General features: G+C 38.8%; 1 protein-coding gene and 2 long non-coding RNA genes across 4 annotated transcripts in view; all 3 read left to right on the forward strand.

Moving 5' to 3' along the window:
• LOC129751202 (ribosomal protein S6 kinase alpha-5) overlaps window positions 1–9,662 on the forward strand; it is an 82,214-nt gene extending 72,552 nt beyond the window's left edge. For both annotated transcript variants that reach the window (XM_055746566.1, XM_055746568.1), the window contains exons 3-8: window positions 3,193–3,261; window positions 3,351–3,484; window positions 3,596–3,796; window positions 3,863–4,466; window positions 4,541–4,656; window positions 4,760–9,662. In XM_055746566.1, coding sequence (XP_055602541.1) covers window positions 3,193–3,261; window positions 3,351–3,484; window positions 3,596–3,796; window positions 3,863–4,466; window positions 4,541–4,656; window positions 4,760–6,826 — 3,191 coding nt within the window. In that variant the 3' untranslated portion in view covers window positions 6,827–9,662. The remainder of the gene's footprint in view (window positions 1–3,192; window positions 3,262–3,350; window positions 3,485–3,595; window positions 3,797–3,862; window positions 4,467–4,540; window positions 4,657–4,759) is intronic.
• Window positions 9,663–12,791: 3,129 nt separating this feature from the next.
• LOC129751702 (uncharacterized) lies at window positions 12,792–13,783 on the forward strand. Its single transcript, XR_008738783.1, has 3 exons — window positions 12,792–12,955; window positions 13,495–13,598; window positions 13,657–13,783. It is a non-coding gene; the product is annotated as an uncharacterized LOC129751702 (long non-coding RNA).
• A 1,568-nt stretch (window positions 13,784–15,351) lies between these two features.
• On the forward strand, window positions 15,352–15,865 carry LOC129758761 (uncharacterized). The gene is made up of 2 exons (XR_008740063.1): window positions 15,352–15,436; window positions 15,496–15,865. It is a non-coding gene; the product is annotated as an uncharacterized LOC129758761 (long non-coding RNA).
• The last annotated feature ends 1,188 nt before the right edge of the window (window positions 15,866–17,053 follow it).

Raw genomic sequence — 17,053 nt, forward strand, 5'->3', positions numbered from 1 at the left:
AAAACTACAGTACATGTCCTGCTCCTTTTTGTTACAGGACATTTGCTGTAAAATTAAATAATTTTAACATTTCTTTTCAACCAATCAACTAAAAATTACGTGATTTCGAAATTACAGTTTGTATTAATTTACAGATAACCATTTTCAATGACACGTGATATTCCAAATTTTTTTCTGTGTAGTTTATCAGGAAATTTTCAATGAGTGAAGCACGCCGGAGTAAGAGTGAACATATGTTTCTGCAAGTATGGGTCGGTACACAAGTTGAAAACGAGGAAACATTAGCCCAGTGGGAGGCTTGGTTATTTCTCTCGCATCCATACACAGAACAGCGCTAGTATTTAGCGAATGGAATGGAAACATGCCGGCGATTGAGAGAATAGTATTGTGGAGGTTCGGTTGAAGGAGTAGTGGTTATGGTTAGTATTTTTAAATACTATGAGAGGCGAACACAGATAAAAAATTCTCATTAGACTCAAGGGCGTCGAGTATGAGAAGGTACTGTTGGCTAGTAGATAATTGACTGAGATATTAGATTTTTTACATGTAACAAATAATGTAATTTTTTTCTAATGGGCCAAATGGATAATTTCGAATGTCGCAAACCGACCATTAACATTTTGTAGGCTGCTGCTGGCTGGCCCAAAAAACTGACCTGTGCCTCAATTCAGCTCAATCGGACTTGATTTAAGGGTGCCTCAATGCGCATTAAGTTTCGATTTTTACTCTCAAAAATCATCAATGAGGGGACCAAAGGAAATCAGAAAAATTTAAATTTGATTTTTTGATGCCAAATGTTTCCCATGTTCGGGGGCTCCCATTTTGAGGAGGAGGTACAATTCACCCAAAACTTTTATTATTAACTTTTATTTTTATTGGTAACATTATACAATAAGTCGTCCTACAGTAGGATTTATTAATTAATAAAATAAAATTAATTTTTCGGATGTCATTTTTGCTGACAGCTGCACAGGACTTTCATTTACAAAGGCATTTAAGAATTTTGATGCTTCAGATTCAACACTTTGGATACCACTTCTGACCTTCCTAACCTAATGCTGAACCATTTAGGAGATGCAATTCTTAACCCTCATCCGTCCAAGAAATTTATATCCTCTAGAGTTTCTGTAGTATCAATTTGACACTCCTGACTTAAACCGATGACTAAAAGATCAATGACTGGCTTTGTTTTGTTTGTTTTTCCTAGTGTTGCCAAAATAACAAACGTTCCCATAGACATATATTTTATTTTATTTATCTTCAGTTTTTTTATATGTCTTTATTAGAGAGATTTTCAGTGTTGCCGAATACAACTATTATTTTATTTTATTTTTAATAAGATTTGATTTATTTTTGTATATCCTTGATCTCATCCCTACATTTCTTCTAACCTCTATTCTCAATTGAAACTTTTTATGCGTCAACTTTTGTTTTTTTTTTTCTTTAGAACAAAATTTTATTTACCAAACTTTTATTCCATATTCCACATCTTTATTCTCCAATCTACAAATTTTATTTTATTTCTGCTTATCCTTCATCTCATCTCTATATTCCTTCTTAACTCTATTCTCAATAGAATCTTTCTAAAATACAAAATTTTGTATACCAAATATTCCTCATCCCAATTCTACATTCCATTCTCGATAAAAGCTTTGCAAATCTTCAAATTTTATTTATTTTCTGCATATTCTTCATTCAATTCGAAAATATTCTTCACAATAACCTTCCCAATTTGTGCTTTTCCTGTCGCTCGGTTTGTGTTTACCGGAGCCGGAATAATTCGATAGTATACTTAGAAACAGCCTTCCCAACCAAAAGGCTAGACCAAAACAAACAATCAGCAACAGTAGCCTTAAAAATCCAAATCAAAATAAAAAATCAGAAGCTGCAGCCTTAAAAATCTGTGCTTCCAAAGCGAATTTCATCTGTTTCCACCGGAAGGCCAAATCAAAGCAAACAATCAGCAAAAGCAGCCTTAAAAATCTGCACTTTCTAAGCCAATTCCGTATTTTTCCACCGAAAGGCCAAATCAAAGTAAACAATCAGCAGAAGCTGCCTGAAAATCGGCGCTTCCTAATCCATTCCGCCTTTTTCCACCGAAAGGTCAAATCATAACAAACAAATCCAGACATGAATGCCATATAAATGGTAAAGTGTCTTAAATAAAAATAATAATAATAACAAACAATCAGCAGCAGCAGCCTTAACATTCTGCTCTTATTTAGCCAATTCCGTTTTTTTCACCGGAAAGCCAAACCAAAACAAACAACCAGCAGCAGCAGCCCAAAAATCTGCGCTTCCTTTGCCAATTCCGTCTTTTTCCACCGGAAAGCCAAATCAAAACAAACAAACAGCAGCCATTCCGTCTTTTTCCGCCGGAAAACAAAATCATAACAAACAATCAGTAGCAGCAGCCTTATTTAAAATCTGCACTTTCTAAGCCAATTCCGTCTTTTTCCACCGGATGGCCAACTCATAGCAAACAATCAGTCGCCACAGTCCTAAAGATCTGTGTTCCGAAAGCCATTCAGTCTTTATCGGCCGGAAAGCCAAATCACTGACCATACTGACTGGACACTCGATTTCGTTTGTTGGATAATTTTTCCCAACAGTACGTAATATCGATTCCAGAGTGCGCATAGATCGATTTGAAGAAATGCTATCCCAGTTAGAAAGTGCCTTCCAACTTAAAAAAAAACAGGCAATTTCTACGATAAAATCGGGTTAAACAGGCACATTTTTTTTACACCGGAAATCCAAACCAAAACAAACAATCAGCAGCAGCAGCCTTAAAAATCTGCGCTTCCAAAGCCATTCCGTCTTTTTCCATTGACCGATTCTTCAACAATTTTGTTCATATCAGCAGCCTTCAACATCTGTGCTCCCCCCTATGCCAGTCCGTGTTCCTACCGGAGGCCAAATCAAATCAATTTTGTTCGTAGCAGCAGCCTTTAAAATCTGTGCTCCCTGTGCCAATCCGTCTTTCATACCGGAGGCCGAATCAGAAATATTTTTTTCGAAGCAGTAGCCTTGACAATTTGCGCTCTCTGTTCTGTTGACGATCGGGAGCCATCGTCTTCATTTGGTTCCATATAAAGCTTAAACGTTATGTCTATTTAATGATAATTTATCACATGATCTATGAGATCTTCAACTGTACTTATCGTGACATTTTTTTTTTCTTATTTACAGTTAAATTATGCGAAGACGACAAAGTCAGCATGGACAACTTTAAATTGTTAAAAGTATTGGGAACCGGTGGTAAGTAGATTTTCTCAAAATCTGAAAAAACTGAAGACCTTTTTTGCCAATGTCGTTCACGTTCAAATTAATGGCATTCAAATTTTCAGCCTACGGCAAGGTATTCCTAGTGCGGAAGCTCGGTGGCGCTGACCACAACAAACTGTACGCCATGAAGGTGCTGAAAAAGTCGACGATTTGCCAGAAGAAAAAGACAGCCGAACACACGAAAACCGAACGGCAGGTTAGTATTTGTTAAATGTTTTTGAATGTTCGAAGATTATTATATTTTTTTAGGAAAAACAAAACGATCGCTCTGCTTTCAAAATTTCTAATAGATTATCAATGTTTTCAGGTACTGGAGTCCATCAAGACGTCTCCTTTCTTGGTCACCATGCACTACGCCTTTCAAACGGACTCCAAATTGCACATAATCCTCGATTACGTGAGCGGTGGGGAACTGTTCACCCATTTGTACAATAAGGAACACTTTACCGAAGACGAGGTGCGGATCTACATCGCAGAAATTATCGTAGCATTGGAACAACTTCATAAGGTAAGAAGGCGGTTTTTTAAACACCTAGATGATAAATTAATAAACTTTTGATTTTGCTCTTCGCAGCTCGGAATAATCTATCGCGATATCAAGCTCGAAAACATCCTCATCGATTCGGAAGGTCACATCGTGCTGACCGATTTCGGTCTGTCCAGGGAACTGGTGTACGAGAACGAACGGGCACACAGCTTTTGCGGTACAATTGAGTACATGGCACCGGAGATTGTCAAGTCTACCCCGAACGGACACGACGCTTCCGTCGACTGGTGGTCGGTAGGAGTATTGACCTTTGAACTTCTAACCGGTAGTTCACCGTTCAGTTCCGAGGAACCGGCTACCCAGACCGAGATCTCCAAAAAGATTACCAACACCGAAGCTATTATACCCGATCATCTGTCCCGGGAGGCGAAGGACTTCATCCGGAAGCTGTTGGTCAAGGATCCACGGCGGCGGTTGGGTGGCGGATCGGCCGATGCTTCCGAACTGAAGTCGCACTCTTTCTTCAAAAGCATAAACTGGCGGCAGCTGGCGGAGAAGAAAATCGGTGCCCCCTTCAAACCGGTGATATCGGACGAGTTGGATACGAACAACTTTAGTGACGAATTTACCCGCCAAACACCGGTAGATACACCGGCTGCGGCGCCACCCAATTCGGAACGGTTATTTAGAGGTACGGTTTGTATATTTTACATCTGGATGGGTAAGGTTGAACCTAAAATCTCTGGTTTTCGATTTTCCTTTCAGGTTACTCGTACGTATCACCACGTTTACTATCGAATAAGGTTGCCGATAAGAACAAATACATGAAAAATAAAAATACTCGACCGCATGAGAGCTCAGTTCGCCGGTTTGTCAGTAAGGTAAGTTGGATTATAATCTGCTTCAAATAGGCTCAAAATTGGTTTTACTGAAATGGAATCATTGAGGTTGTTCAAAATTGATTTAAATTGTTTTTTATTCCAGAGCTCATCATTCCACAAACGGTACGAACTAACGTCGGAGCCTGCCATCGGAGATGGAATTTTCTCAACGTGTTTCAAATGTCGCCGGTTATCGTCGTCCAGCTCCTCCTCCTCCAACGGAAACCATAGCAGCAGCGAGAAACGATACGCCGTCAAGGTGCTCTACAATCATCCTGAACCAGCGGGCTACGCGAAGGCCGAAATTGAAACCCTCAAAGCCTGTCAAGGTCACGCCAATGTGGTCAGGTTCGTGGAAGTACTCAAGGACTCGCATCACATCTACCTGGTGCTAGAACTGCTGGACGGTGGGGAGTTGTTGCATCGGATAAACCAGTGCCGGAGCTTTACCGAGAGTCAAGCGCGGCACTATTTCCGGCAGATGGTGGAGGCGGTGGCATTTATGCATCAGAAGGGCATCGCACATTGTGATCTTAAACCGGAGAACGTGCTTTTCGTGAGTCCGAATTCGGAACATTTGAAGGTGATCGATTTTGGCTTTGCGAGGAGCATAGAGAATAACAACTGTTTAGTGAATTCACCTATATCGGGCACCTTGGGTTACACTGCTCCTGAAGTGTTTGAAGAAGGTGGTCGAACGAGTAGTGGTTCGCTAGTGGCCGGAGATTTGTGGTCCTTGGGGGTGATACTGTACACGATGTTGTGTGGCCAGGCTCCGTTTACGCCACGACAATTTTTCGGTCATCCAAATCTGGCTTCGTCTGCCAAGCAGATGGAAATTATTATAGACAAAATCAGACGAGGGTCGTTCGATCTCGCTTCGTCGGCTTGGGTGTGTGTGAGTGAAGAGGCCAAAGACTTAGTCAAACGATTGTTGACGGTGGATCCGGACCGGAGGCTAACCATGGAACAACTGTTGGTGCATCAGTGGCTCGATTTAAGTAGGACAGCTGGCGTAAGGAGGCAGCTGAAATTGGTGTACAACCAACAGAGCCTGAGACAACTGGAAGCTAACGTAAGGAACACCTTTGACGCATTTAAACGAGCCGAGGAGGAAGGATTCCGGTTACGGGAAGTCAGTCGAGTGAGTGCTACCCAGCGAAGAACCAATGGTACCAAGTCAAAGAAATCGACCGAGAGTCAGTACAGCAGTTCCATGGAAGAGAGCACTTCTAGCGGAATTGGGCGAAGTAAGTCGAGCAAGAGCAGTTCTATTTCAGATAATAATCAGCGGACGATAAGCGTTTCAACGAATGGTTCCGAGGTCGTGGTGATAGATGAAGGAGAGAGTAGTGGTGAGGAAGAGGAAGAAGACGAAGCAGTTGTTGAGGATGTAAGCGTAGAGAAGAAACATCAGCAAAAGAATTTGAAATCGATAGAACCTGCTGCGGAGAGTAACAACAATGACGTGGATAAGGCTGAGGTTCAATCAACGGAGGAGCATGACGAAGAAGAAATTGAGGATGCAGTTGATGATATGTTGGATCAGTTCCTTCAAGGCTATGAAGATTGTGCGGAGGAACAAGAAGCAGAAGTACCATCAGAATCGGAACATATTCAAGAGGAAGAACAGCAAAAAAGAAAATCGTGTGCGAGTGATACTAGTAGTTGCACGATGCCTTTGTTACTTCCTGAAATACCTGTAGATCAACCTCTTCCGGTAGTGATTATTGAACAATTGGTATCAGAAGAAAAGCAGATCGACTTTGAAGAAGAGAAAGAGGACGACATTGATCAAGAAGAGGATGTTGAAGAAGTAGAAAAGGAAGAGGAGGAACCGGATGCGGAAGAAGAACCACAGCAAGAAGCCGATTTGGATGATTCCTTCGATCCTGAGATTTCGTCATGTTCGGAAGAATCTCTGTTGTTCGGACTGCGGGCATCCTTCGAGATAGGCTTCGACACGGATGATCTGCTCTTCCGTGGGTTCGACGATGAAGAACTGGCAGCCGTACCACTAAGCATACGGTTCCACATACAACCGATGTTGACGACGACGATAACGACCACTAAATCGAAACCGAAGCAACGCAAGCGGAGACAGGAAGTTGATCTGGAGCCGGTCCGGCAAACAAAACGGCACCGAGCCGCTGTTAGTTATGTGTATTGAGTTAGCTCAACTTCTAAAAGTATAAGTTCGGTTTTGATTCGATTGTACAGGATGTTGTTGTTCGTACAAGGCAAAAGTTTGTACTCAACTCTATTCATTACATTTTTGAACCATTTTGATTCATCATTTCGATATTTATGTGACATTTAAGTTTCATTCTTGTTCACTCATTGTTTTCCCTTTTACGATCTAAGTGATACATGATAATTTTGAACATAGTTTTTTTCCTTTGAAGGAAATCTGGTTATAATGTCTAAAAACAAATGAAAAAAAATTGTTAAGTGCACTTATTAGACTTGTTATAAATTGAGAAGGGCTACGGAAATGGCACTCAATGATGCGTTTGGAGGGTTGCGTAAATGAAAGCAGGAACTTTTTTCCTACCAAATAAATAAAATATTCATTGCTTCCATGTTTGGTTCATCAAAATTTTCTCATACTAGAAGATGGTCGCCAAACGTGAGAGGATGATGTATGATTGCAGATTTAATAAAAAGCATGTATCGCTGATTACAAACAATTCTGCACAAATAGGTTTCAAACTGAGCAATCTTGTGAGTTGTGAGATCGAATCCCAACCAATCAAATCCGAATGTTCGACAGTTTGAGAAAGTTTTGCTGGGTTAAAAGTCTCGTTCTGTAAAGGATCAGTTGTGGCGAATGTTTCGATTCCGGTGAAGGTGGATTATTTAAAGCGAAACCTAAAACTGGACTCCGTCGAATATTTTCCTCTGCAAAGTACAATGAGTTTATAACCAATTGGTTCTCCAGTTATTTGGTTGTGAATTTCTAATTTCGATATTATCACTAATTGTCACAAACTTTAAAAAATGTCAAACTTTTTCGTGGTTACAGACAAAGAACTAAATAAGAGCTTTCCAACCCATAACTCGTCTGAACTAAGTTCAATTTAAGTATGAATGCTTTCAAATTATTGAAATGACTTTCGGGTAACTTATTATCCTTCAGACTTATAATAACCCTGACTGCGTAAAATATCCAACAAAGAACAGTTTCAGTCTCATTTGACTGATCACAATGAAACAAAGGAAAAAATAAATCAGTACTAACATAAATAGAAACGGAAAAGCAACAATTAAGGAAAAGTTATCGCCTTTGAAGGGAACATGCCTTATACCATATCAGCTCTGGTAAGTGACAAAATAAAGATGAGAAAAAAATCAATCAACATCAAAACCAAATGGCAGGAAATTACGATTTGAGTAGTAGGTACATAAATCCTAATCCAGATGAAACAATAGAAGCTCACAAAACAACAGCACTCCCTCATTCACTGTAGTAGGAAACAACTAAAAAAATGGATAAAAACCGTCGGAAACTGAATATAAGTTTTCTAAGCGGTCGAGGGGGTTGTCCTTTCGATCAAGCTTTGTAAATAGAGTGTGCGTGTGTGTGGTTCTTTGAGAGGTAGTTTTTAAATTTCATCCTTGATTTAAGTTTTCTCAAGAGGAAGCAGTTAAATAATGTGTTCGTAGTTGCGGCGTACAGGTGACGAAATTTTCAATGCAAAACATGTTAAAAACAAAATTAGTACTATGAAAAAACAAGAAAAAAAATCGTACACGTGTGTGTTAATGTGAATATTATTTCTAGGCAGTAGGTAGTCACAGCCAAATAGAGCGAGGAGCAAAACCGGTGAACGCGTTTGCCGAAAGCAAAAACAAACTTAGTAAATATGTCTTCAAAGAGCGATTAAACAATAGACTTAGTAGAAGGTTACGGGCATGCAAGTATCTCAGAGTGTGTAGATTATTTTATCATAAACTAATATATAAAAACAAACAAACAAATTATTCTAAAACAAAAATACAGCACCATGGTTTTTATTAACCTTAAGGAGCCAAACCCCGATACATAGAACACCCTCCCTATATCATGGCTAGCAAATTAATATTCTTCAAAATATAATAGAAAATCTTGTGTACAATAAGAAGCACAAGAGATCTACTCAACTGAAGATGTATGGAAGTTTTGAAATGTTAGGTAGCAAAATTTAGTAGATACCGGTCGACCAATTAAGAAATGAAAATCAAACAATTTGTTTTACTACATAAACTAACCGACAATGGTTAATAGTTTTAAAGGCAAACAAAACTCGACATTTTCACAAAATTGTCATAATCACACATCCATACACAGACCCACAAAAAGATTGTGGCTAGTTTTAAGCTGTAAACTATCCAATTTTGACAATGTTTTGGTGGGATATGTAAAAGAAAAAAAAACCTGCCAAACCTTGCAAACATTGATTTTACAGAAAACCACAGAAAAAAAAACCTAGGAAAATATAGGACATTATTAGCAAAAGTTAAAGCAAGTAAGGAGAAACATACTAATCCAAATCCTTAACTGAATGAAAAAACATGTTTTGTCTTTGCATATACATACAATATATTACTTACTTAGTTGAATTGCAGTTGTTTTTTGCTTAGGATTTAAGCGCGCACTATCTCGTCTATTTGTTTTTTATTCTATTAAATAAATTTTGTATTGATGCTTTCCTTTCTTAGATTTTTAGTACCACCATTATAATTATTGTCATTATTACATACCAACTATTACCAGGCGTCGTTCTATTTGCTTAGTTCTATCCGAGTAACGTTTGAATGCATAATATATATACCTACCAAAGGATTAAAAGTCCGAGAATGAAGAAATCGTAAGTCGGCTACCCGATTGTGTGTGTCGAGCATTAACAAAGATAGTAGAAGCAAACAAAAACAAAATTATATTATTTAAAAATGCATATATACTATTAAATATGAAACCAACCAACCAACCAGAACAACAATAAAATTTCTGAAAAAAATACTACATGTGCTGTTCTGTTGGCTTTGTCTTACATTTTCCGAACGAACCATGACGTCTCTCAAACCGTAATTTGCACTAGATGTCAGTTTACTGCATTAACTTACTTAATCATCCAGCGCCGATTGTCGGACGCATTGGGCCGAAATAAAAGATCTCTACTGCTAGTGACCCGGAGCCAGCGCCTTCGCTTGCTGCCAGCCAATGTTTTTGTCAACTGTGCCTATTTCAGCGAATAGACTATGTCTGGGCTTCTGGGCCTGTCTTTTCGATGCACATCTGGACTAAATTCAAGTGCTTTTCAAAAATCTCGTTCTTATCCCTTCGCAACGTGTACCGGTCGAAAACAGCTTAGCCTGTCACACGAACGGAATTTAGCGTAACGATGAGGATTTCATCCTACACCGACTTAAATGGCACATCCCGCGTCGAGGGCCACTTTAATAGGCGGGTATTTCCCGCCAGTTGAATAACCTTTTCCCAACAACATCCAATGCGAAGAAAATCTTGTCTTATCCTCACAGCAAATCTACGATAGTTTCCCTGTGTTTTTCTCTCCCCTCTGCCCGTCGTGTGCCGTTTGAGTGTCGCCCCACATCACACCTTCCAAACCTTTTACACTACGACTTAACCGACTTGAGAGACTTGTCTGGCGTTGCGAGCCTCTTTATTCGAAAACCTACAAGGTTCGCTGCGAAGATGGTTCTGATACGGTGGACCGTGACGAGCTATGGAAAATCATGGACGAGAACGACTTTTCCGGTAACGTGGCGTTAGAAGATGTTATTCGACGAGTGGTGGGCGAAATTCGGGGTACAATTTCGAACAAATCCGGTTAACTTGTCTGACATTAATATAGTCAGCAGATCATCTGCGGCGGTGGAGTAGATCTACCGCAAACTGAAACGCGAAGCAGGAAGGATTGGGTTAATGATTAATACGTCCACGACGAAGTATATGCTGGCCTGCGGATCCGAGAATGACTGAACCTGCTTGTCCCGAAATAACAAGGTCACGATTGACGGCGACGAGCTGGAGATATTCGAAGACTTTGTCTATCTCGGCTCACTGGTGACCGTAGACAATGACACCAGCCGTGTGAGATCCGACGGCGAATGATCAGCGAGAGTCGTACCTACTATGAACTCCACAAGAAACTGCAGTCGAGAAGACTTAGCCCTCGCACGAAGTGTAACCTGTACATGACGCTCATTAAACTGGTTGTTTTCTATGGGCACGAGACATGGATATTGCTCGAGGAGGACCTGCGTACGTAAAGTCATCCTCACCGTTCGCGGACTGCCTTTGCATGACAGTCATGATTCTAATGAACCCATCAATTACTGCATGCCAAGTGTTGGAATCACATCATCTGTACCACGATCAACTATCGTGCCGGGTCCGCAGGCGGCAATATATTGGCATGTGCTGATTCGAACACCACATCAACAAGTTTTTCCTCTACCTCACCACAAGTCGGGCAAAGTGGCAAAAACCACGTGTCCGAATCCGAACCGGTAGTGATATATAATGGAACATACGGGACCAGTCAGGAACTGCGTTATGTAGAAGTCCACTTTCCCGTATTTTCTCAGCTCACAATGTGTGGGACCAGACGATGGCTCCACCTTACTCTCGTTGAGCTTTCTCACAGATGTTGCCAGTTGGACATCGTGTCCTCTTTGATGAGTTCCCCTCCGTTGGGTTTGGCCTTTTTTTTTTAATAGCAGCAGATATCTTCCTCTAACAAAATCAAGATGAGGAATACGCCCGCCACGATCGACGAAGTCTCGCACGACAGTATCCTCCTCCGGCGGCTGCGGATTGCCAAGAAGTCAACTTTTTGTTTTGGCCGTAACTATCCTATTGGCATTTTGAAACGTGCCCTTTCACTTGCAGATCGGAGATGCGGAGTGCAGATCTCGTGCTTGTGAAGAGCATCTTGTGCACCTCCCTCTCTGCTTGAGTCCTTGCATTTTGTATGGTGAGCCTAGCCCTATGGCAGGTGGCGCGTAGTCCTGCATTTAAATGAGTCCAATACACCCGCCTAGTGTTTTTGCGCTTGGCCCCTCCTCAACATCGCGGCTTCACATACGCGAGCAAGTACCCTCGTCATTTCTTTCGTAGACAGGTTGTCCAGGTTCCTCTCTCACTTCAACGCCTCGACCAAAACATTCTGGTCGAATTGTGTTGACTTTCAGAGAGCTCTGTTTTATAAGATAGAAATTTTATTTGACTTCAACAGCCGGCAGTTTTTGCTGCCGTAAGTGGGTTTCGTTACACGGAAAAATTGAGTTAATTATAAAATGAGTTAAGAATACACATTCATTGAGACTAATCGATTGATGCTCAAATTTTGTATATCCTCAATACAGTTTTGAGTAGATTTGAGTTGACAATATACAAAAGTGAACTAAAACTCGATTAGGCAGCTCTGTATAAAAGTTTGTTGTTGTTGGAATTGTATTTAAAGGGATGTCGAGAAAAAAAAACAAAAATATTTAAACTTTTTTGAAGGATCATCAAGGACGATTGAAAGTGCGATCCAGTGCCAAGAACGCGCTTCGCAAGAAAAGGAACAGTAGGTCAAGGCACAGGCCTTTTGCAACGGTACGCGATAAATAATGCAGAAAAAGCTGAGAAACGCTCTGCAACAAGAGACGATGGATTTGACCGGAGAAATTTTCGGATCCACTCTGGACATGGAACCTTCGGCGTACCAAAAGTACCAAAAGATCCCACCAAAATAAGTAAGTTAATTGTTTATTAATTTATCTAAGTTGATAACAATTTTCGAGCATAAAAAAAACTGATTTGATGTACTTTCAACTCAATGTATTTTCATGAAAGTCCAAGAACTATTCAAAAAGGTACGGGAAGCTCACGTAACGCTGCCTCCAGGTGAATCCGAAAATGTACTGTGTGTTCCGAAACTAAACTAGAAACGAGAAGACGATCTTTGCTCCTGGTACCTTAAATGAATGAACATTCATAACTGAAATGGTTACGTCATTGGCAGTGATCCAACCCGGAATATTTCAACGGTTCCGGAAAGTCATCGGCGGGTCCGAAATTTTCTAAAACCGACAGAAATTTATTGAGACCAACATTTATTTTTGTTTGTTTGCAGGATGCAATGAGAAGCGGCCGTTTAAATAAAATCCTGTGAGGAAACCCTATGGCATCCAGCTCATTATAACGTGGAAAAACTAAAAATAGGAACGAGTATTTTGTCGCTTACGATGGTAGAACATGGTTTTTGATGAAGACAACATCAAATTCAAGTACTTCGTCCCAAGAGTAAGTATCGATTTTTACAATTTATTGTTGGAAATATCGATGCCATTTGCATAATAGACTTTATCAAATTTAGTTATAAGTTACTCTTCTTTTAAAAACGAATTGATTCTACTCAAAAGCGAAATTTTACGATAAAACACATTTCTAAAGATTTCCGTAACGTTTTATCCTTGACCTTGCATATTAGTTACGTATTACTGCTGTAATTTCAATAAATAATAAATTAATTTTTGCTTGTCTACAACATGAATACTGATTAAGTTGAAATGTGGTAGAACTTCTCTAGATATTCATTCTGATTTTGTCTGGATTTTATTTTAGAAAATGAATTCATTAATGGAATTAGTTCATTTTAAACAAAACCGAAATTAAAAACCCCACATGAAAAAAATAACCCTATTTTTTATTAAATCGTATTATTCTTGGTATGGTTTAAATTGTTCAAAACAATGGTTTCATATAATACATACTTCAAATATTTTTCACCAAATTGATGCTTTTTTTTCAATTCAAAGAAAAAACTTTGATTTCTGTTCCAGGTACATAATTCCTATCGGCATCGGAATCGGCGAATTGTGTTGCAGTAGGTATAATTCAACTTGGGACCCGGCAATGGGAAAGAAACACCTGCTATGGCTGAAAGGTAGTTTCCGAAATTATTGTAACACTTTACAGAACCTAATTGATTGGTTTAATTTCAGGAACCGGTGCTGAGCAGGTTTATCGAATCCGGAACGGTATCTGGTTCTCGATTCGCCCGAAATTCTGCACCAGATGTTGGGTTATGATCCGAATGATACCCGGTCAAAGAAGGTTGACAGATTATCTCACAAAACTCACAAGCATCTACTGACGCGATGCTATGGATACGTTTAAATCGATTGTATTTCCTTTGATGACACAAATAAAGACTTAATTACTGCAAAGATACCTTTTTTTTTAAGAAATTCTTTTCAACTTTACTTTTGTGTAGAAATTTCCAAAATGCATGGACATCCCCATGTCAAAATATACAGAATTGACTAACTGGCTGAAAGCTTTCGAATGTGTAAAAGCTTTTTGCTCACGCTCTGTGTAAAGCGCCCAAACATAAAACTAAGTGGAGACACTTTTCTCGAATCTGTATGGATTTTTATACAGAACAGAGTAACTTTGTTTACCGTGTAACGAGTCTCTTTAGGGCTGTCCCAACGGTAGATGCAAAACACGGTTTTCGACCACGCTAAAACATTTCGGCTGGCACCGGTGGCGTATATTGCTGTTTTAGCACAGTTATCGATTTCAGAATTCCCAACAGTTATACGCCTTTGTTCCAAATTCATGCAAATTTGGAACAGGATTTCAAAATATACGACAGACCGATTTAGTTCACGGTGAGAAAATTTTAGCCAACAATGATTTCTTTCACACATGTTTGGGTAACATTGGGTGTGATAATAGTTTCTTTTTGAGATATTATTTGAATGTTTTTTTTTCGATTCAACCACCCTATACGTAACATAAATTGAGAATAGATGTTAATAAAAACCATATCAAGTATAAATAATAGATGTCACATTATTCTCGATTTAATATAATTGAATAAAAAGCTTTTCATTTGGGTTCGACGTATTAGTGAATCCAGTCAGCGTTCTAAAATTTGAAAAAAAAAAATAAACGAAAAGAAAATTTTAATACTTTTTCGATTAGGTAAAATAAATGTTTATTGTTTGTTCTATAATTTTTGTTTTATTTGAGATATTGAGAGATTTTTAGTTTCGTATGGATTGCTCGGAGTTTTCGTCAATATCAGCATATTTTTCTGTATCCATACATAAATTTACAAAGGGGCCGTTCAGATACCACGTGGACAGAAAAATTAGATTTTTGACCCCCTTCTCCCCCTCCGTGGAGAAGCGTGGACATTTGGCACACCCCTACCCTTCTCCCCGGATGTCCACGTGGACAGATTTGGAAAAGTTTTTATTTTAGATACCTATAATTTGACAGTTAGAAAACACCACTTTTTGCCTTTTTTGTTATAAAAATGGCTGATTTTGTAAAACCGAAAAAGAATTTACTGATATAAAAAAAATTTAAACTTCCCGAATAGCAAAGACCATGGTTTTAAGATAACCGAACAATGTTTTTCAATTTAACTGTAAACTTCACCGTAGTATCTAAATATCTATAAACCGCATTTTATTTCGAAATCACCATAAATTTTAAAGTCACCGTAAAGTTTATAGTTTATTCAAAATATTTCATAGTTGACGAAAATGACAGAAACACGGTTTAACAATAATTTTATTGTGATTATTATTGTTACAGTGTACTTCATGGTAAAATGTAAGTCCAAACCAAAACGAACAATGGTAAATTTTTGGTTATTTTACACACTTTTAATTGATCGTGCAGAGATTCTTCAGTGCGCGCCATTTTGGCAAAAAATTGTTTTCGCGGTCAATTTTTTGTGGTGCGCATCGAAATATTTTGGATGCGGTAAGTTGCTTTTTAATTATTTATTTACGGTTTTGAGAACTGTTAATTTATTTTTCTAGATGCTACTGTTCCACAGCTCCGGAAGGCAGGCTCTTATTAACAAAGCGTCCGGTTGTTTTCCCCCCATCGGCGAAGACGGTACGGGAAAATCATTGGCAGCCGTCGGAAATGTGCTGAGTCCTTCAAAATGGGCCGATGTGAAATCGGGGAAAATGTCATCGGGAAGACCTTGTCGGAACCAGAGAGTCAGGTTCCAGAATAGCTCAGCTAGTGGCCAACGGGAAGAAACCAGTCTCCTATCGGAAGTTCCACACTAGAAACGGTCGGCGGTGATACAGTAAAGTGCATGGTGCTGGTTATCAAAATGTGAAAAATGAGTGATCAAATATGATGAATGAATGAATAAAATTTTATTGCAAACCTTGAAAATGTGAATTTTTCAATGTAGAAACCATGAAATTGTACGGTAAAAATTATGCTTTTGTACCATCAATTAACCTTGATTTCCATCTTCGCTAAAACGATCGGAATGAACATATTTTCATGGTTTTATTGTGAAAAACTGGAAGCTGTTTTAACCATGAACTTTATATTTTTGGGCTTTCCAATGTATGGAAAATCGCCATTTTTTTCATGGTCACGCTGCATAACAATACCCCTTTTTCATGGTTATTTTCGTCAAAACGATGAAATGTATGGTCGAAAAATATGAATTCCAATGTGCATTCACGGTATCGAGGACGTTAATATTTATGGTCTGTGAATATGGAATTCATGGTTTTTTCACGGTGCATTTCTATTCGGGTTGTTAGTTATCATATTTATCACTTGCTTTTAAGTAGCTACTTTTTGTTTAAACTTAAACTGGAAAGGTATGCCATTTTAAGATTTTGATTTAAACATTTGAATACTAATTCACCTTTAGAAAATATTTTGAAAGTAAATTTGTCCACGTGGACATGACCCAAACCCCTACCCCCCTCTCCGTAGACAAGCGTGGACATTTCCATACCCCCCCCCCCCCTCCTCCCCCTAAGTTGTCCACGTGGTATGTGAACGGCCCCAAAGTGAATCAAGTTTTTGTCAAACAAAAATGTCGACAAATCAAAGGAAAATTTCCTTTGATTTTGGGATAAACATTTCTCATTTCCTTTATCAATGTCAGCAATAACTTGAAAAAATATTGCTTTTCATTTCATTTTAACAAAGCCTTATTCCATTGATTCAAAGCAATTTGAATGAATTAATTAAAGAATTGTTACAATTGACCTTTTTTCCTCGTTGTGTAGTCATTTTTGCTTTTAAATTAATGAAATCCTGGTAGAATAGTTGAAATCATTGTTCTGTCAAAAAGAATATTCGTAGAATTAATTTTAAGACAATTAACCGTGAAACTCTAAACTTATGCAATTTTTCTAATAAAATGGGTTTTTTCTTCTCAATTATTGAGTGTCTGCAATGAAAGTGTTTCCGTTTTAAATTTGCTCCTACACCGGTGGGGAGTGGGTGTTTTAGCCGATCCTAAAATTTCAAATTGTGCTAAAACTGGTATACTTAAAACCAATATTTACGCCTGAACCGTTGCAGGTGCTCTTAGGATTTGTCCCAATGTGGTAA

Source organism: Uranotaenia lowii, chromosome 3, assembly GCF_029784155.1.
Source record: "Uranotaenia lowii strain MFRU-FL chromosome 3, ASM2978415v1, whole genome shotgun sequence".
NCBI lineage: Eukaryota > Metazoa > Arthropoda > Insecta > Diptera > Culicidae > Uranotaenia > Uranotaenia lowii.